At 28.9% G+C, this 23,325-nt stretch overlaps 1 protein-coding gene across 1 annotated transcript in view; it reads left to right on the top strand.

Moving 5' to 3' along the window:
• Positions 1 to 2,098: 2,098 nt before the first annotated feature.
• The window catches only part of LOC111636711 (protein phosphatase 1G-like), a gene marked incomplete at its 5' end in the record, with an annotated part of 94,495 nt that continues 73,268 nt past the window's right edge, over positions 2,099 to 23,325 (top strand). The window contains 3 exons of the mRNA XM_023382015.1: positions 2,099 to 2,168; positions 3,142 to 3,327; positions 20,241 to 20,916. Coding sequence (XP_023237783.1) covers positions 2,099 to 2,168; positions 3,142 to 3,327; positions 20,241 to 20,916 — 932 coding nt within the window. The remainder of the gene's footprint in view (positions 2,169 to 3,141; positions 3,328 to 20,240; positions 20,917 to 23,325) is intronic.

Genomic DNA, 23,325 nt, shown 5'->3' with positions numbered 1-23,325 from the left:
ATTAATATGTATCACTTAAGAAAATTTTAATAAAGATATTTATCTTAATTATGAAAATATAGTAGCATGTTTTTTAATTTTTGGAACCTAACCCTCCTTTTCATACTAGTTCTTTGTTTCGCATAACACGGATTCGCATAACACAGCAATTTTTTGGAACGTAACTACTGTGTTATACGGGGGTTACCTGTACTATAATTTAGAAAAGACTAGTAAAAAACTATTCTAGTAAGATTTATAGTGATTATATGTTATTCATAGTCTAGGATTGCCTGTTGTTTAAGTAAATTTTGGTTGAAGAAAGCATATTATATAAAGTATGATCTACAAAATCACTTTTGCATATATGTAAATTAATTAAAATGAAAAACTTTATAAAATAGATAGTGCTTATTTTATATTAACTGTGTGATTCACTTGTACTTTTAATTGTCAAACAGAATAAAACATTCAATCTTAAGAAATACTGCCAATAAAGTTCAAAAATCATCCAGTCCCATGCACAAGATTAAGAGTGGGATTTATTTTTTCATAAGGTTGTTTATTGATTTTTACCATATATGGCAGTTTTATAGAGTAACACAATATAGCAGACTAAAGAGGAATTGAATGATACAAGTTATATACAATACATTGTTTTAATATAGTAATAATTGGGCTGCAATTTCAAAAAAATTACAAACCTATAAATTTCCACTGTCATCCATCAGTCAGTCTGTCCTTCCTTAATCTCAAGAATGGCATTAGATAGATGAAAGTCAAGACCAGATATAGAAAGCTTAGGGCAGGAGGCCCTGATTAACTATATATGAACTTAAAGTATGAACTGGAAGTTGTGCTATTTCAATAAAAAAATGTTCCTCTGAAAGAAGCTATATAGGTGGCAGCACAACTATTGCTAGCAGGAAAAGTATGATGTACAGGGGCAAGACACTGCTAATTTGAGATGGAGAGCATATATTTTAAATTAACTAAATTAAAAATATGATTAAAAATTGCAGCCCAGCATTGTGATGATGTCACAATAAATAATTGCTCATTTGTGTTCTGTCTAAATTGGAAAATTCATTCAAATTCAGATTGGAGACATTAATATCTGTGGATGTTTAACAAAGTAATTCTATTCTGTTCTTCTGATAATATATTTTTAACTGGCATGGATTGTAGAATGATATTTCTGCTATGTTGTTTATGGTAACAGACAAAATGTTTTGGATTTTCAAAAGCTTTCTTACACTGAGGAATTCCTTCCTTTACAAATGTCTAGTGCTTGCTTGGAAGACGAGATTTTTTTTTTCCACTACAATCTTCAATTCTTCTTCATCACATTATCACTTCTGTTATGAATTTGTCTATATTGTCATAAGTCTCCCAAAGCATTTCAAGGGTCTCCATGGTAGATTTTACCAAATTTAACACAAAGTTCATTGTTTGTTCTTTGTTCAACTTTTAATCTTATTTTTGAATTACAACATGGCACTTACATAGTATTATAAAATTGCATATAGCAAGTGTTCTGGTTTGAAAAACTTAATATCGTGACAGGCTGACAGTTAAATGTCTAAGGCAGCAATCCTTTGTGGCAACGTGGCAAAAAGACTAAAAGACTAGTGCACAGGAAAAAAACAAATAATTAAATACAATACATGAATAAAAGCAGTTTTTTTTATTTATGTGACTTAGCTATATATAATATGATTTGATTTATGTACCAAATTTTTAGTTAGCTCTATTTTTGTTTTTTTTTATGATCAGGAGCAAAACTAAATTTATGTTTTAGAGCCTCAATAAATCTAAAGTATGTTGTTGACTAACCAGGTACCTGATTATTAGATTTTTATAATATATGTTAATGTAATATATTAAAATATATTAGATATATTTTATAATATTACTTAATGCAATGTATTTATTTATATTATTTATATTAATTCCATTTAATATATTAAAACATAATATAATTTTGTTTTTGATATTTTTGATATAATCATGAACTAAAAATCATTATTGTATTGAAATTATATGATTATTGAAGAAATAGTTTAATATACATACAGTATATAAATAACTTTAAAAAAATACATAATTTTATTTTCAGGATGCTCACAATTGTATCCCTGATTATGATGACAAAACTTCCTTCTTTGCTGTTTATGATGGTCATGGAGGTAAGTTACTAAAGTAAATAAAATGCATTTTTTTGTTTTTTTTAAACTATAATAAAATTAATCTTATCTCAAGATTCATTAAATTTTTAGAAGTGTTCTGTTTTATTAGCTGGTTATTGAGTAAATTGTATCATTAGAAAAAATGATTATGTGCTGTAGGTAAGATTACTTATATAATTGAACTATTATTAAATCCATATCAACATAAAAATTAGTAATAAAAATAAGTAGGCTAATTAGCAAAATGTTTGAGTCTCATATTCCTGAGATAATGAATAATATGTTAAACTGCGTGTCTTTCAATGCATCTAGAGAGACTTAGAAATTTAATAAAATAAAATTTAAACTTGAAGAATATAAATACAATCAGATTCCCAAATCACAACCATCTATACATATGATGATACTTGGAAACTATTTTGCACAGATACAAAATTTGAGAATTTTGTTCATAATAGGCATATTTTAAAACTATCACTAATATCTTTGTCTAAAACTTCTGAATAATCCATACTATCAACAGTATTTGTAATTTCTAGACTTCTATATATAATTTAAGGATTTTTGAATTTAAATATTCAAACATTTTAATTACTTGGATATGGTTGTTATAATTGGATTTCGATAGAAATAGGTGTCTAGAAATATTAGTTTTTTATCATTAGTCACATTTTCATTAGTCAATGGTTTCTAATGATGATGTGCTGATAAACTGCAAACAATCTTCTTAAGAACATAATGTAACCAATAACATTCTGTTTTTCTGTTGAAAATGGTCTAGTCAAAGAAAATATTTGTGTTAGTGTTTTAAAAATTAATATAGATTAAAATAATTAAAGCTTTTAATTAGTTTTTATCATTAAAGACTTAATGGAATAAACAAAAAAAATATTAAGAAATTCTGAATTAAAATCATTAGAAAATATGTTACATTCTATTGAATTGTTCAAATAAATATTTTGTGTAATTTTAGGAGCTGAAGTTGCAAAATACTGTTCTCTTCATTTACCAGAATTTCTTCATTCCTTACCCCAATATAAAAATAATATAGCACAAAGTTTAGAAGATGCTTTTATAGAATTTGATTCATTATTAACAAAACCTGAAGTAATTTCAGAGTTAAAACAACTTTCAGGATCAAGTGATGCTTCTGATTCAGGTATGTGTAAAGAATTATTTCTAAGATAAATTTTAATTTTAGAATAGAAATATAATTGTTATAATATTTATTAGAGAGGGTGCAGCCGACGTTTTCATCGCGAAAACGTGTATGTCGGACGTTCAGTGCTGCCTTTCTGTACGCCTAGAAGTTTGACAATGGTGTTTGGATAGTCAGTGAAATCATGCTCGACATTCCAAACACCATTGTCAAACGCCTAGGCTTACAGGAAGGCGGCACCGAATGTCCGACGTACACGTTTTCGCGATGAAAACGTCGGCCACAACCTCTCTATTGAATAGAACTGTAAACTTTGTAATAATTGTGCATTTTGTGTAACTTTTAATAAATAGTAAGTAAATTATTGCCTTTTACTATCTACCTGAACATTTCTGATAATCTAAAATAGATATTATTTTTCACTGCTTCATATAAAACAGTTTAGTTTAATGAATGCAGTTAAAATTAGAAATGCATAATAAAATATCTAATTATTAATTCATCAATACAAATTGAAATTATACTGTTATAAACTTCAATATCAATAATATACTCAATATTATTAGCACTATGTTAATGTTAGTGCAGCCTGGCTGCTTATGATGATCTTGTCGTGACAATTGTCTCCATCTGGTTTTCATATTATCATTCTAGATATTGATAGAGGTCAATTTGCTTCTAGGAGTGTGTTAGCAATAATTTTAAGTGTCAATGTAATTGGACTATATAAGCTGAGAATTAAACAAAGAACAATTTTAAATCTGCAATGAATTCACTCTTGAAATTTTAATATTATTAATCATTCAGATGTTTTAGGTTTTTTGACTGCAAAGTGCAACAACCATTTCGTCTGAACTCTAATACAATATCTTTGCACATTGAATCACATACCAGTTTAAATAAGAGAGACCAGAAATTACGTTTCTCACATCTGGTGTAAACTGGTATGCCAGTTTACCTACATAATGTATATTTACCAGAACACATTCAAAATTGAAATAAGTTTGAGTTCTTTCTTTTAAACAGATCAATTTACATCTGTGTGAATAAAATTATTTTAACATATCTGTATTGAATATTGTTTAAAAATATTTTCACACAATACCACAGATATGTTTAAAAAATATATTCACATAGATGTGTGAAAAGTTTTTGTTTTTATCGAAAATTAATAAAAATTCTAAATAAGTGATATAAAAAAAAGAAGTCAAGTGAGACTAATATATATCAAATCAAATCAGAAGAAAGTATACAAATATTCAAAAATCCAAATTACTTCCAGTCCCAAGTGTTTCAGATAAACAGTTCTCAAACTGTAATAGCAAAAAATATTATTCAATTTGAGTGGTGAATGAATAAATAAATTGTGTCAATTAAAAAATTGCCAGGACGAATTCACATTTAGAAAAAATATATTTCTTTTTAGACTATACAAACAATTGAGTCCAACTCCTCCTGCTCTTTGACATGCTTGTGGAGGCAGTGGTGATATTCAGCGGGTTCGCACAGGTTCGGCTGAACCTGTTGTTAACATTTTCAAAGTTTTCCGAACCCGTTGTTAAACACACGTAACATTTCTCAGCGGTTTTGTTTCTTTTAAAAAATATATTAAAATATACGTATTATACTCTGTAACACTACTAAACTAGAGCCTTATACCCCGTTCGCCATGTTCCACTTGTCGCCGTTCGCATATAACCTCCATCGACCGTTTCAATCTCGACTGAAACGAGATTTAATCGCGATCGACTCAAGAGAGTTCTTGAAACTAGATCCAGTCATACGAGGGATCCCACAATCCCACGCGCGCGAGAAAATACAAGATGGCTGCGGAACACGTGTCCGGCTATCGACAGCGAAATAAAAAAGATATTGTATTTCGAGAAACAATGACATCTGTCTCTTATTATAATAATACCTAATGATAAAATAAACGATTTAAAAAGTTTTTTCTTGAGAAAAAGTCATAGGGAAAGCAATTAACTCCTTGGGACTCTAGCAATTTTTGATATTAATGTAATTAAACATAAAAAATACTTAAAACTGAAAAAACGAAAGAAATGCGTTAATTTTGAAGAAAAAGCTTCAGATTTTATTTTCCTTTGTCTCGTCTTTCTGTGAAATCTTACGCTGATGAGTCATTGTTTAAACAGCTGGATGACCTTGAACACAGCTGGAGTCCGATTTTCCGGGACATTCTCATAGAAGTCTCGGGAGGCGATAGGTTTATAGTAGGGTGAATACTAGTTGGCCGTATATTTTTAAATATTTTTAAAAAATTAAAAATTTTATTGCGATTTCCGCCCCCCCGACTTAATTAAACTTATATATAATAAAATCTATTAATTAAAAAAATTTAGAAACTATCGGAGGTCGTTTTTGACATCAGAAACTAGCTTTAAATAACTTTACCGAAGTAAAATCCGTGCGCTACAACTTTAGAACGATGAATGAAATTTGATATCAAACTCCCATTAAAAAACAATTAAAAAGCAATTAAGTGTGAATCGTGCGTCATTAAAGGTAAATTAAAATCGCGATAAAATTTTTTCGCGCGGGAAAAAATTTTTGAAAAAATTTGGAGACTTAAAAAACATTCCAAAAAGCCAAAAAAACAAAACTTTTAGGGGGACCAAACGCCCGAGTTTTATGTAGCGCTATGTAACTTGCCCGAGATATCTCGGGCTTGGGGTTAGGTTAAGGAAAAAGTTTGTTAGCGAACCCTTTGTTAAATATTTCGAATATCACCACTGTGTGGAGGCAATAACACATCTATGGCAGAACCTTTTTAAATGTATTTATTAATTTTATAATTGTGTTTGCTACCACTAGAGGACTTTTTAACTTTACATTTGATGGCAGACAAATAGCCTAAAATAAAAGGTCAGTTCTGCCGTAGATTTGTTATTGCCTTCACAAGCATGTCAAAGGGCAGGAGAAGTTGGACTCAATTATATGTATAGTCTGAAAAGAAATATATTTTTTTAAAATTATGTTAAGTTTTTCCCTCTTACAGCTGTAATCACCAACTAAGAGTTGAGAGACAAAGTTGAAATCAATCAATCAGGATTCATTTTACTTTTTAGTTAGATGAGTTCTAATTGGTTAACTTAAACTTCAACTATTAACTCTTTGTTGGTGAATACATCATTAGGGCACTAAGGCTATCTTATCTGTAAACATTTCATGATCCATTAAAATTGACACATACAACTCCTGACGCTACCAAGTGTTGCTTACAGAAAAATAAAATTTGGTTTATAATACTGGTACAACAAAATAAATTAATTCTGTTTAAGAAGAGTTGCAACATTAAAACACATAATTAATGTCATTATAACTTCACTTAAACTGGCATGCTGACTTCTCCAGGGAAGATATACAGAAAAATGAAGATTATATCATATTAACCTGTCCTACGTTGATCCCGAAAATTTTCAGGTTGACCTCATTGACCTGCGTAGGTGATCCCGAATATTTCCGTGTTTACATTGGAACGTTTTTGATACTAGATGTCACTTCGCATCACAATTTTTATATTAAAACAAACTTTTAAAATAAAATTTTTTTCGTTTTTATATTACTCAATATATATATATATTGTTTGTGAAACACAAAAAAAATAATTTTTTATGATACAGTAAACACGATTATTGTTTTAAAAAACAATTTAGGCTTAAAATCAATGAAAATTCAACATGGTGTCATAGGCAACAAATAAAAATTTCAACATCGAATAGGTTAATTAATTATATTACATCACAAAAATCACTTTGATAAGAGAACTGTTGAAGAATGCCAATATACTTTCAAACAATATAGTTTCATCAAAAAATTCATTTATAGGAGTCCTTAAATATGAAATTATTCACAATAAGCAACAAGATAATACTTTGTTTATTTTAAAACTAATGTATGAAACTAAAAACAGGTAATAATTCAAATCATGGGAGATTTAGTTCTGTTCAAGATTGCTGAGCATGAAGTATTGTTTAACAAGCACAAGAAAGGCAAGTGATAAAAAGAGATTGTTTTGAATGTTTATAACACTTTGTGTTGCTTATGTTGATATAAATATTGATGTTTTTCAGTAGTTCACCTATCACAATGATTTTTGTAATATCATGTTGTGTACGGGCCACTATCAGCTTAGTTGAAACAGATTAGTCTTCCCATTTTAAAGCTGGGTTCAAACTAACACTGCTGCACCAATTTTGACAATCTAATGGCAGTTATCATTCAACTGCATCATTTTCCTGTTTGCTTATGCTATTTAGTTTAGTTTGACTTTTGCCAGTTGGCAAGCAACTTCACCTTTAGCCAGTTGGATGAAGCTTGTCATATTGTCACATATATATTACTGAACTGACATTACTACACATTCTGGAACCAAGTGATACATGCTTCAGTTTGTCATTCTGTGTTTGTTTTATTTTCATTTTGTTTTATGCAAAGTTAACTCTACTCTGTTAGATTAAGCTTTTCAGTAAAACATGTACTATTTGCTACATGGGATAATGTTTGATGGCAATCAGCTGAAGTATAAATAAATATTTGTTTTGCTGAGCTAGTATTTACCATAAACTGGTTCTTTGGGCCATCAAAACTGTCACTGGATGGTAATATGAATTCAGTCTAAGTCAGCATACAAGTCAATGTGTGAAAATAGATCAGTGATTTAATTTCACATTATATATTGCTGTAAGCATATTACTATAACAAAAAGTGGCAATTTTTGTTTACAGAATATTGTATATTATATTTGAAATATTTGTATGTAGGGTATATGTAAAGTGTCACAACAATAGTGTAAGAATAAATAATGACTTATTTTTATTATTTTTTAAAACTGTTGTATTATTAGTTGAAAACATTTTACTTGTATTTTATTTAATTCTTATTTCAGTTGATACTCATTTAACAGATACAAAACCTTTTTATTTAACTATTTTTAATGATGTAGATAAAACATTTTAACTACATATAAATTACATATATCATCTTACTTCAGTTAACATTTCTTTGGTTACCATATAATAAAACTTTGTGATTTATTATTTATTCTTAACTACAGTTATTTATCATCTTAAAGAGAACTTATAGTATACAATAATATGAGTTAACAGTCTGTGATTGTTTTAAATTGTCTGCAATATTTTAGGTTTATTTCAAATCACCCTTACCACATTTTGGATAACAGAAAAGGATCAATAAGTGAAAAAAATGCAGAATTACAGTGTTTGGTTGTTTAGGAACATATATGGATTACTTGTTCACTCAACAAGCCGTTTTGGTATATGAGTGTAACATAAATAACCATTTAACCCTATGTGGTTTGAATTTTTTGTTAATTCATTCATATAACTTGTTCATTAAATTTTTTCTGATAACTTTTTATCTAATGGATTAAAATTTGATTATTTGAAAAAATTTGTGAAAACATTGTAAATGTTATATAAAGATTTCTGAAAAATAAATATGGCTAAATACCAATTTCACCAAAATTGCTAAAATAAAATTTTAATATTTTCTTTTTCTTTTATTTATTTTTAAATTATTGTTGAGTTTATCAGTTATAAAAATATTTTGTTTTTCTATAAAATGAAAATATTTGTAATTTTTTTATACTTGTTAAGTGTGAATAAAATTAACAAAACAGATATTTATTTTAAATGCTTGACATATAGTTTAGAATAATACAGTTGTTCCTTGATATCTGTGGGAATCTTATTGGTGGATCACATGGAACACCATGTGGGAATCACATGGTGTTCCATGAGGATCATGGAACACCAAGACCCTCATGGATGCCCAAATTTTCAGAAGTTCAAGTTCTTTATATAAAATGATAAAGTATTTGCATATCATCCTATATAATATCAAAAGCGCTCAGCAACTAAATAATAAGAAACAAAACACCTTTTTTGCCGAGAAATAAATATAATTTGAAAAAACAAACATTTTCAGCCTAGTTAATAGGCCATCTTCAGGTCGAAAAAATGGAATGTAAATGTTCCATAAATAGAACATAAAAATTATTTAAATCAAAAATTTTACAAGAGAAAAAAAATAATGGAAGAATAAACAAATAAATAAATAGGTTAAATGGGATGAGGCAACAATCATCAAGCCTCTGTCTTCCCCAACTCTAGCAATGACGGTGGAGAAAATAGAAATATACAGAAGTAGGATAGGAGAAGGCTGTTTAAATGTGAGAGAGGCGGAGAGCCTACCATCGGCATGGAAATATTTGGTTAAGAAATATACTAGAAACTTCGACCAGAATTAATTCATTGAAGATTTATGTTATTTTTGTTTTAATTAATTAAATAATTTATTTATTTGTTTATTCTTCCTTTATTTTTTTTTTATTTTTTATTTTTTTTCTTGTAAAATTTTTGATTTAAATAATTTTTATGTTTTATTTATGGAACATTTACATTCCATTTTTTTGACCTGAAGATGGCCTATTAACTAGGCTGAAAACGTTTGTTTTTTCAAATTATATTTATTTCTCAGAAAAAAAAGGTGTTTTGTTTCTTATCATCCTATATACTTTAAATCATCTATAGATTACTTATAATACCTAATGCTATGTAAATAATTATTAAACTGTAATGTTTAGGAGATAATGATAAAATAAAAGTCTATATATTCAGTATAGATGCAATCATCATAGGCCTAACAATATAGTACACATCAACAACATAACATTTTCTTTTCTTTCAACACTTCCAGTTTGCCTTTATTCAATGATCTGAAACAGAAATACTTAGAATAAATCACAAAAAATTTAAAATTTAAGCTTTGCAAAAAAAATCTGTAAATTTCTAAAAAGAAATTTACAGATTTTTTTCCACTTTTTTTAATCTGCAGATACAGAGCAAACCATATTGTAGTTTTGGATTATGTACTTTTTAATTTGTTTATAATGACATCAAATTATTGATTTAACATTGTTATTTTGAATTATAAGATGTCCATAACTCATTCACCTGATTTAAAAATCTCAATAGAGAGAAACTATAACAGATTTCTAAAAACAGTTAACTATACATTGTTAACTCAAAAAGCTTTTTACAAACCTTTGAGATATTGATGGTTTATTACTAAATTTCCACATGTTTCTTTTGTTACTCTCAGAATATTGAATCTGTATTCAGTTTCTCTCCAAAACTTTTTTAACATTTTCTGTGATACTATGTTCATAGTCTTCAACAATCTTGTCCTATTATTCCACACACTGGTCCTCTTTTTGCATACACTTTATCCTTTACAGAGCTCCACAGAAAGAAATCAAGTGGGTGATATCAGGAAACCTTGATAGGTATGCAATTGGTTTGTTTCTATATATCTAACAGTTTGGAATTTCTTTCTCATTAAGAAATTTGCTAAGTGTGGGGAAACTTTGAGTTAGCCAACAAAAAATTGTTGGCTAACTCAAAGTTGTTAACTGTTTAAAATTGAAGAAAATCAAATGAATAAATTATGGACACCTTGTTTTTTATCAATATGATATGGTAATGAATGACTGTGTTTATTTTTAAAAATAAATAGTGATTATTCATTTTAAAAATACATAAAATTATTTATAAAGTTATTGCCTAAAAGACAAAAACATTATTTCAATTTATAATTTTTATTTTGTTTTACCTTATGAAGAAAATAAAATTACAATAAAAATTTTAAAAACATTGTCAAAGTTAATGAAATTCATTTAACCAAATTTATATAAAATAATAAAAACAAATATAAATAATGAATAGAACTCTGTTTATATAATGAATTAATAAAATTAGAATGAGAAGGAAAGAGAATTGTGAAATTAAATACAGTCAAACTCTCGGTTTTTGAACTCCTTGCTTTTTGAACAATTTGGTTCCTGAAAAAAATTTTGAATCATACTTGCCACAGTTGCCAAACAAGCAAGATAAGACCCTTCCACAGATGGCCAACTCCCTGTACTTCTTATGTTAAAGTTGACAGCTTGACCAATCAACAACAGTAACTACCAATTCAGCAGAAGTTACTGGTTCTGAGATTGTCTTGTGTCATTAGATGTCATGACACGAATCATTGATGACATTGCTATTTAAATTAGATTTCAATGCACATATGGGAAAGATACTATTTTTGTTTTAGGTACACGCCACGATTGAATCAAAATCAAATTAGTTAATGAAAACCATGTTATTTGGCATCCACATAATATAAATGGCATCCAAGGATTTGTGTTTAAATGTGCTTAAGTTAAATTAAATAACAAAAATTTATTAATATAATATATATTATAATGTTAGTATTTATTAATACTAGTTAGCCAGTTAATTCAAACTAAAAATAATAATTAAAACTCTGACCATTAAACTGAAACTAAAATTAAAAATAAAATCAAAATTAATTAATTAATTTCAATTAAAATGAAATCAAATCAATTGAAGCATAATATAAATAAATATTGCATTGACCTTTACCACATTTCCAGCAATTCAGTATAATAAAAAGCAAATGTTTTTGGCCTTTTTCAGACTTTTAACATTGAGTTTTTAGCCAAACTTTTTAGAACACTTTTTGAAACTAACTAAACTGTTCAGCTAAAAATTCTTCGTTAAAAGTCTGATGCTGGCCACTGAAAGAGGCTGAAAATGTTTATTTCTTATTATACCAAAATGCTAGAAACATGCTAAAGGTCAGTGCAATATTTTTTATGTATTTAAAAGAAGTTTCAGCTGTAGAGAATATATTTTATGAAACATAATATTTCAGAAAGTATGGATAAAGTAATTGTCATTCTTGATTGATTTGGCTATATTTTATCTAGGCAGTCAGATTTGAGTATTTATAGCACTTCTTTGTAAAGTGTTAGTTTTGGTAACAGAACATTTTGCTTTTAATATATATATAGATATAGAATATTGCATTTGTAGGCATTTTTATGCATGAAATCCAGCTAAAAACGTTAAAAAAAAAGGCTTTGTTTTGGTGTCAGGAACAGATTAATCCATTTTATATTGCTTCTTATGGGAAAATTTTTTTTGGTTTTAGAACAAATTGGTTTTCAGACAACTTTTAGGGATGAATTATGTTTGAAAACCAAGTTTTGACTGTATATAATAAATTTTAATAAAGTCATATATAGTTATTACATGCAATGAAAAGTTTTTCACAAAATATTGAAATTTCATCACAAATAAATTTAGATTTAATTTTTATATTATAAGCTCCAGTGAAGCAGAAGCTAACTTCTCAATTGGTAAACACTGAGTTAAAGAGATTATATTTTGACCTAATCATCTTTATCAAAGTGATGTCTTGATAAAATACAGCCTGAACTAACATTTAGGATTTTAAAATGAATATGGTGTTATCTGTTATGAAATTTTGTTTTAAAAACTTTTTATATTTTTTGACAAGACTATGTCTTGTTTATAAAATTGCAGCACCATCCTGGCTACCAGCTTAGAGGTATGAAGTGCATATCAGGAGTTGCAATTTGGCACAGAGTATTAGGTGCACAAATCATGCTTGCATAAAAAAGAACCAGACCTGTAGATACTCAGGATACCAAGAACCGAGTTAAAATAAAATACAAAATGACAACACTCTTTCTACAAACAGGCACTAGTGCGAGATCTGCACATGCATTTCTCGTTGGGAAGTTGGAAATGTGAATGTTGCAAAATTGAATTTTGACAAATGAATCTTTAAAAAAAACCTATTTACCTGTCCTGTGTTATTCTCAACTTATCTCTGGTCATGACATGCTGACCTTGACAGGTTGACCTGAAGTATCTTGTTTCTTCATCGGAATGTTTTTGAAACTAGATGGTGCTAGTTGTTATAATTTTATATTAAAACTAACTTAAAAGTTAAATTAAAAGCCACGATTATTTTTTCAAAAACAGGAAACTTTTGTTAGACATTGACAAAAATTCAACCCAGGGTGACATGCAACAGAGAGAAATTTTGACATTGGATAGATTAATTTCACCAAAAATGCATCGTGGACGGCCTTATGGTCGTAGCAGTGGCCAAGGCCGACAAAGTTTGAACGATCACACTCAAAACCAGTAATACCAAAGAAGATTGGAGCATGAGAACGAGACTCTCTGCGAGCGTCAAAGTGATCCCGCTTAGTAGTGACTCTCCAAGACAATCTTGTCCCAAATATGGCCTTGCTGTTTTACTTGTAATTATTATAAAATGGCAAAAGGTTTAATTTTGAGGGTAGTGATGAGTTTCATTAAAAAAAAATTGTAAATGCTAATGCTAATGACAAACAATATCTTCTTTAAATCCAACTCCTCTTGAGATATGATGCATGACATCCCTTTATCTCCTTACTCCCTCGACCTTTAACCAGCAAAATTTAATAATATCAATGCACAAGCTACCATGCCAAATTTTGTTTTTTTCATTATTACTCCCATATAGAGATATTAAACAAAATAGACATAAACACACACACACACATATATATATCCATAGAATTTTTTCCACTTTTTTGTGTTTAGGTCTCAAAATATGGAGATTTGCAAAAAACCTAGAGCAGTGGTTCTTAACCTTTTAGTGATGAGGGACCATTTATCAAAATTTTTGTCTTGCCATGGACCACGAGCTGTTTGACAATAATATAGGTTCTTATATTATATTTGATAATAATATAGGTTCTTATACAGTAGAGCGTCGTTTATCCGAAAGCATTCCAGTTGGCAAATTTAAATTTTCGCTAGTGCTGTGGCGCTGCAATCTTCGGCTATTTCTTGGGCTACTCAAATATTTTACGTTTTTGATACTTAATTAACATCTGAAGTATAATTTTTTATTGTTTTTATATTTTTCAATATATTTATTTTGTTTGTACAAAATAAAAAAAATAATTTTTAACAATACAATAGTCTTCGTTAGGCTTAATATTGATGAAAATTTAACATGAAGCGACACGCAACGGAGAAAAATTTCAACATGGGATAAATTAATATATTTTTTTGTACATGATTTGTTATCCGAAAAATAAGTTATCTGAACAACCCCAGTCCCCAATTGATTTGGATAAATGACGCTCTACTGTATTATATTATAAGGTTGTTTTATAAATTAAGCGCATAGAAAATTATTTGGAACCAAGAGTATTATATTATTTGCGAACATGTTATATTAATTATATTATTTTATTGCAATTTTTGTGACTGCATACTTTTTACCAACTGCTGAATTCTTGGTTCGGTGCTACTCAAAGCAAATGCATGTCGACGCTGGCATCCAACCGATTTCAATGTTTATTTTTAATTATCAAAAGCACTGAGAATCCTTGCTTGCATAAATATGTGGTTGAAAATAAAGTTAGGTACTGTAAAGCAATTTCTCAAATTTTAGGGAAAGCAATAGCTTTTTGGCTCCAAAAATCTTTAAGCTGCTTTATAAAGACACACTACAACACGGATTCATCAGAATCAAAAAAAAAAATCTTTAAGATTAATTCCTGTCTCGAATGTATCCTTGCAGTTAATATCATGTTGCATTTCAATTAACTCTTCTTGTATTTCATCTGGCACCTCAGAAATGTTGACTATGAAAGCATTGCAAATCAGTTTCCGAATACCTTTGTCCTTGCAGTCAGGAAAATAGCAATTGAATTCATTTTTCAAGCTTTGCAAATGGAATGTAATGTTCTTTTGTATTTGTCCTTTAATCTCAGCACACTGTCAATCATATGTAAAATAAGTACATCGTTGCCGAAGTATGAAGCACAAATGATAATGTATGTTCGATATGTAGACGATGTACTTATTTTCTGGAACACTAAACCCAACGTACAGAGCTTTATAAAGGATATAAATGACAACAGATTCGGCCTTGAGATAAAGTTACAGCAAGAAAATGATAAGACTATACATTTCTTAGATCTGGATATACAAATTAACAGCGTACAAGATTTCAAGACTAAAGTTTACAGAAAGCCATCCTATAACCCTATATTTATTCCGTGGATCTCTCACGATCCCCCAGCATATAAAATAGCAGCGTTCAGAGCATTAATCGCAAGAGCTTATTTGCACTGTAACAATACAAAAGATAGAACGGAGGAACTGAATTATATATATAACTTAGCCAAAAAGTACAGGATTAATATTAAGGCTATTATCAGCAAGAGCAAAACGCGCCTTAAGAAGAGAAATTTACCTAATAAGGAAGGAGTTTTAACGATGGAGTATAATGCTTTGCTGAATAATATTTTTCGACATGTTGGAAAGGCCCAGAACAAAAGAATCCTATATAAAAGAACCCTCACCACTTACCAACTTTTACGATCTGATAAGGATGTAGTGGATAGAAAAACACTCCCCGGTGTATATAAAATTCCAGTTATGGACTCAAGGCGACATAGTAAATTAATGTATATAGGGGCAACAGGAAGATGTATCAAAGACAGGTTAGCTGAACATCAAGCAAATATAAGAAAAGAACAACCATGCACTGCGCTGGCCACTACGTTTTAGCAGACCTGCAAGATGTCAAGGCTGAATGGGACCAAGCAAGATTTATGCAGATAGTTCGAGACAGGCAGCACCAGCATTACGCGGAAGCATGGCAGATTTGTAAAGCAAAGCATAAAGGCCTTGCAATCAACTTTCGAGAATCCACAAAAATATCGGCAGCATGGTTCTCTAGCTTAATATAAACCATAATAATTGAGGGAAGTAGTTAATAGTGATGTTCAGAGATAGTAACTATTTGTATGTAGATATTTATGTAGTTTTTAGGATTTTTGTACTTCCATTGTTAAGTTCACAATGACGTCATAAATTGCAACGGATTATAGGCTAGTTCAAAAATATTCGAAACCTTGTTCGTTGTACCAAGCGTTCGATTTACATTTTGTTATTTTTATTTGCTTTATTTTTCTTGAGAAAGGTCTTTTAACAAGACCGAAAACGTTAGAAGTAATAAACTTTGGCTGCAAAATAAGAGTAGCATTCCCTTAGCTTTAGGCTACTTTCTTCCTTTTAGGTTGCCAAATTTGCTCTTTATAACTTCACATAAATAGCAATAGTTTTCATTTCAACTTTCTTTGGCTTTTTTTTTTTTTTTTTAATTATTTTGGTTTTTTTCAGTACTTATTGTAGGTAGATTAAGTAATATAAAACCTTTGACACTTTTTCTAGCAATTTCTTTAATCGAACTAACGTTTTCAGCTATATTTAATAGCCTTCCTCGGGTACTACAATATTGGAACATCCTCGGGTACTCAATATTGGAACATTCCTCAGGTACTCCAATAATGTAGTACCTGAGGAAGGCTATTAAATATAGCCGAAAACATTAGTTCGATTAAAGAAATTGCTAGAAAAAGTGTCGAAGGTTTTATATTACTTATTTACAGAAGTTCTAGCTTTCCATGCATAGAATAGGTAGATTGCTAGGCATTTTACTATGTGTAATGTTAATACACACAGTTTCATCCTCATCCATTTTCCTTTCTTTTAAATTAATTAAAATATCTATAACCGTGAGGCAGATAATAGTAAGGGCTTATATTACCAATGATAATGGACACAAATGCTCAGGAATCAAAGTAAAAAAATTTAATAAATCAAAAAAGGGGGTGCACTACAATAAGATGACTACATAAGTATGGAAACCGAAAAACCCAAAATGCATTTCAGACTATTTTCCTATTTTCTCATCAGTTGGTATTAACTAAAGGTTTTACTATACTTAAAAATTATACAAAGTGAAAAAAAATAAATTTAAACTTAAAACTATGCCTAAAGCTATACAATATAAAGATGAAAATGTCGCCATGACTGTATGAGCAGTAAGCATTATCAATGTAGACAGGAATAATAATTCTTTGCAACGTTGAATAGTAGTGGGACTTACAGGGTGCTGATACAAAAACAGTTATGAGTTAGCCCAATTATTGGTTTGCAGTTATGAACTAATGTTATACAGACAGTTTAGATTATATACATATCGAAATCGGTAAGATGACAGAGTTGCAAGACATTACTACAAGATATAGGAAGCAGTTACAAAGGAGGTGTGTTACCTTCCACATCTGGTGCGCAAGTGGTGAAAACATATGATGCAACCAGATATCACTGTTATTTTTATCTATTTCATCCTTTAATAGATGAGGTTAGTTAATACCAACTGATGAGGGATTATTTTCTACTGGAAAATATTCCGAAATGCATTTTGGGTTTTTCGGTTTCCATATTTATGTAGTCATCTTATTGCACACCTCCTTTTTTGTTTTATTAAATTGAAACGATTCATGTATTAGCTCTATGCTGGGAGCAAAATGAAATGAACAATACTCCCCCGACCGAAAAGTACTTTGGATGGCCATCACCACATGTAGGAGAGTGTTTGTGCCCATTATCATTGGTGTGATAAGCCCTTACTATTATCTGCCCATTGGTTATAGATATTTTAATTAATTTAATTATACCTAGGGCTAAAAGCAATTTCTGTAATAATTTTTTTCCTTTCTTTTGTTTCAGCCTAGCTACATGTTTGCTGCATGAAGCAAAATGTAAGGAGAAAGAAAGGATCCTCTTTTCCTCCTGAAGGGTTGGAGATGAGGCCCATAATATATATTCTATTTTGATCAGAACTGGAAATATAAATGAAATCAACATTAGACATTTAAAGGGGGTATGGCACTTTTGTTTACATGCATCCAATACTCTTTACAAGAACAGTTATTGTGAAACAAGTATTAGAATTAGATATATGGAATTATTTTGCAAATAATTATTACTTTGTAAGAATTGTAACTAATGTATAGAGAAAAGTGCTCGAAATAAATCCTCTTTTTTGCAAATAAGAGTTAAATTTAAGATATTTTTAACAAGATAAGATGTATTGTTGAAAATATAGAAGTTGAACATTATTAGAACACTTACGTGCAGTGGCATTACAGGAGTGGAGTTCCGGATACGGAAATTTATCCGACTTTTGGAGAAAGGTTTTATCCGCTAGCACTTTCAGTAGTGTAAAACTACCATCATCAGGCAGTACATAGAATTCGATAGTTTAAGCTTTCCGAACAATATTCCGGCGGTTTTTTTAAATTTCAATATCGAATATTTCGAACGACATTTCCGACGGTTCAGCTGATTATGGTTTTTCATCAAAACCATGAATATTCTTTAATATCCTAGAAAAAATACTGTCGGGTCTCCACCTCCAACCACCCCTAAAACCCACTCTTTGTTAACTTCAGCTTGAACAATTTTTTTTGTGTTTTGCAGTTTTATTATTGTAAATACTCAACTTAATAAATATACATCTTAATTACTAAGACAATTGTTTTTATCATCTTCTCCCATCCCCTCAAAAACATAGGCAAGCTGGTACTTTTAATAACTTAAACATTTTCAATATTTCAAAATATCTGAAATGTTTAAGTTCTTAAAAATATCATTTATTTAACACTAAAAAGTCTCAGTTTTTTTCTTTTTAGTTAAGAAATCAGATCTTTCAAATTAGTATATTAGTATTTATAAATAATAGTTGTTATTCATGAAGACCATATGATCACTCAAAAAAAATTAAACACTAAGATCATTAAAAGATTTGATAGATGAAACATGAGCATTTAGTTTAATGAAAGATATGTAAAAATGATCCCTAGTGAAAATTATTATAATAGAAATACTTTGCTGTGCATGTAAACTGTTATATTTTGAAAACATTATCAACAATATTATGCTACAGTATAAAGTACACTTTGAATTAAATTGGTATGAATTAGTAAAACTTATTGGAAAATTATTTAAAACATAAGTACATAATTATTTACATTATCTGAATATATTGTATGTTAACATTCCTATGGATATAGAAACTGATAATCTGATTGAATGATATAAATTGTAATAGTTGCTTTTATGTGAGCCAATTATTTTTCAATGAACTTTAACATGCTTAGTGTGGATAGAGAACTATAACATGCATTTCCAAAATGCATAAAGAAGAAATTACTTTGGTAAGCATGTTATATAATTTGGTTTATTTATTTATTTATAAATATTTAAAGAAAATAGTTATTGTTATATTCCATTATTAGAACATACTAAAATTGAGAAAATCCAAAAATAGATGAAGAATAGCTGCAAAAATAGTTGTGAAAAAATTTCAGGACAATAGAATTTTTTTCATACATCTATTTTTGATAGATATACAGTTCAAAATTATGATAGCATACACTATATATAATAAGCTAACAAACTGACCTTTTGTACATTTCCAGCAATGCCATCAATGTAAATAAAATGCAAACATTTTTGGCCTCATTCAGGGGTCAGCATCGGGCTTCTACAGAAGATTCTCTTCTTATTCTTTTTTAGCTGAACTTTTTCTTAAAAAGTTTGGCTAAAAAATGTTTGTTTTTCATTTACATTGACAACATTGTTGGAAATATACGAAAGGTCAGTTTGTAATCAATTATACAGTAATTCCAGCTTTAAGGAAGAACAGTTTTTTGTACATTTTCAACAGGTAAAAAGATGGTCTCCCAGGAACAATTTTAGAACAATAATTTCAAATTAAAAAATTGTTATGTAAAATTAAAACAACAACAATCATTTGTTGTTGTTTTTATAATACCTAAATTATATTTAACATTATAAACTGTATTTTTATACTAAGTGTATGTTTCTTGAAGAATTAATTTTTAGAGAATATTTTATTGGTTAATAATTTCAAAATAAATTTATTTAACTTTAATAACTAACAGATATCAGCAATTACAAATTAAAAAATATTGATTTGTTGTCTGTTAAAATTATGTATTAAATAATAGTTTAAAGTCAAGGATTTTTTTGATTTTTTTTTTTAAATTTGATGACTTTAATAATTAATATTTTCTAATTAATAATTAATATTTTCTCATTTTATAGAAGAAGATGATACTACAGTACTTAATGAAGAAGCAGAAATGCCATTGGAAGAATTATTAGCTCGTTATAAATCAGGAGGCGTTCCATTAAAAAGTTCTCCTCATTTGGAGCATTTACATAATGACAAGTGGCGCAGCTTGGCCTATGTGGCCTTTCCACCAAAAGACACAGACCAACCAACCAACCTACATAATGACAAGCCTAAGTCACCAGTGCTTAGAGCAAAACAAGAAAACTCACTAAAAAAATCAGAACATAATTTAAAAGAAGAAAACTCTAATGAAATTTTAATCAATGGTGAAAGTAATTGTATAAAGAAAACACAAGAAATAATAAATAACAATGAAGAAAATAGTGAAAAAAATACTGAAAGTAGTGGTGATGACGATGATGATGCAAGTTCCAAATCTCACAATAGAACAAAAGATAAAAATGATTCTATTACAGAACATACAAGGAAAGAAGAGGAAAAGTTGGAAAACATAATAGATAATTCTGTAAGCAATGATGATGTAGATAAAGAAAAAGATGTTGATATTGATAAATCTAATAAACTTGAATCTAGTTTTGAAAAAGGATCCACATCAAATAATTCCTCAAATAACAGAAAGAAGGGTCCAGTTGTTGATTTAGACGAATCAGATACTTCTGATGATGATTATGGAGAATCAGATAGGTAATATATAACTTTATTCTTTCAAAGAATATTTAGTATGTCTCTATCAGTTTAAATTTGTTATTTATATTATATATTAATTAAAATAAACTGAACATTATATAAAATTATTACAGTAAAACCTGTGTAAACTGGAGTCATGTGATACCAAACATTTTTTCCAGTTTAGAAGGTTTTTGTTTTGAACAGGTTTTTTTTAATACAGAAAATTGCTCTGCTTCAAAGAATTTTTGGGTTTAGACACATTTCCTTTTTTATTCAGGTTCCTTTTGGACAGGTTTTACTGTATGTATTACAAATATTTATCTATTTAATAAACAAATACAATATTCAAATGAATTCTTATTGAATAGTTATCCACTTTATTTTTCTGTGTAGATAAAATAGTATACGCTTCAGTAGAAGAAATATATAATGAAAAATTTAATTTCTATTCTTGATAATTAAAATGTTATTGAAAATGTTTAAAATAAAATTTATTGTATTTTAAACATTTTCAATAACACTTTAGTTTACATGTTGAATGCAATTGTCATGTTTTAAGAATTACATGTCATTTAGTTGAAAATATTTTTTTATTTCTAGATAATTTGCTTACTTCAAAATACAAAAAATTTTCATGAAAAATTAATTGAACCATTAATATTAGTTTCTAACTTTAATATTCATTGAAAGCATTGTTTTATTCAATTTTTTCAAATTTTATTGCAACAGTAATATTTTGAACTTATGAATTTATTCAGTTGTATTATTAAAATTTGTAAATTATTTTAGTCTTTTTATATAAACTTACTCCTGTAAAAACATAGCAATAAATATTTATAAATCCATCAATTCAACATTTATAAATTCACAATAATATCATAAGATTATTGTGCTGAAAAACTTGCCATTTGATTTATTATAATTTTAAACTAATCATTTTTTTTTTTAAATAGACTCATAACTGCTGATTAAATGTTATAAATAAAATAAAATAAACCTTTAACTATCCAGCAATAAATAATGTTTAATAAAAACGTTTTTAAACGGCCATCTTCAGTTGACCAATATTTAAAAAAGAACACTAAAAAAGAACGTATGAAATACAAATTAAACAGAAACCGAAATGCGCATGCGTACTTCATCGGACTTGCGTCTTCTGAAAATCTATAAATAACTTGCAAGTAACATAAAAAAATAATAAAGCTGCCAAAAAAGGGGGAGAGGAGAATATACGTTGATTACAAGGTGTTAATCTGCGTTATTGTAAAAGGATTTCCAGGCATAAGATAACCCTTCTGCATCTCTATGATTAATGCATCCCTTATTTATGTGTGCCTTGTGTATCTCTATCTTTTCAAGGTCGGAGGAGGGAGGTGGACGAGCTTATTACGAAGTTTCAGAATCAGAATCAGCAGCATCCCAAAAAAATGACCCAGGAACGAAGAGTAGTTCTTAATTATTTTCCTTTTTTAGACAAAATGATTAGGAGAGTGGCAAATAGTAATAATCTACAAATAGTATATCGGCGTAATTCGACGATCTACAGAAGGTTAAGAAATGATAAGAGAAAGGAAAAGCGAAATAATTTATCAGGGGTTTATTCTATACCTATAAAGGATCAGCGGTTCAACTCAGACCTTGTTTACGTGGGTGCTACTACGCGGCACTTAAAACAAAGATTAAAGGAACATAAATACTCTGTGAGTAAGAACATAGATGCCACAGTGCTCACAGCATTTGCCAAACAGCAAGAGGTCGAGGTATATTGGGATCAAGCCTCGATCATTAGAGCCACGAATTCCAGACAGGCATTGAAACACCTTGAAAAGATAGAGATACACAAGGCACACATAAATAAGGGATGCATTAATCATAGAGATGCGGAAGGGTTATCTTATGCCTGGAAATCCTTTTACAATAACGCAGATTAACACCTTGTAATCAACATATATTCTCCTCCTCCTCCTTTTTTTTTTGCGGCTTTATTATTTTTTTATGTTATTTGCAAGTTATTTATAGATTTTCAGAAGACGCAAGTCCGATGAAGTACGCATGCGCATTTCGCTTTCTGTTTAATTTGTATTTCATATGTTCTTTTTTTAGTGTTCTTTTTTTAATAATGGCTGAACTGAAGATGGCCGTTTAAAAATGGTTGAAAACGATTTTATTAAACATTATTTATTGCTGGATAGTTAAAGGTTTATTTTATTTTATTTATATTATTCATTCCAGTATAAGTTCTTGTTTTTATTTATTTANAGAATCCTTGCTTGCATAAATATGTGGTTGAAAATAAAGTTAGGTACTGTAAAGCAATTTCTCAAATTTTAGGGAAAGCAATAGCTTTTTGGCTCCAAAAATCTTTAAGCTGCTTTATAAAGACACACTACAACACGGATTCATCAGAATCAAAAAAAAAAATCT

The sequence above is a fragment of the Centruroides sculpturatus genome, unplaced genomic scaffold (assembly GCF_000671375.1).
Source record: "Centruroides sculpturatus isolate CEXI.00-Female unplaced genomic scaffold, Cexi_2.0 scaffold418, whole genome shotgun sequence".
In the NCBI taxonomy this organism is placed as follows: Eukaryota; Metazoa; Arthropoda; class Arachnida; order Scorpiones; family Buthidae; genus Centruroides; species Centruroides sculpturatus.
This window is presented reverse-complemented; position numbering and strand designations above follow the sequence as displayed.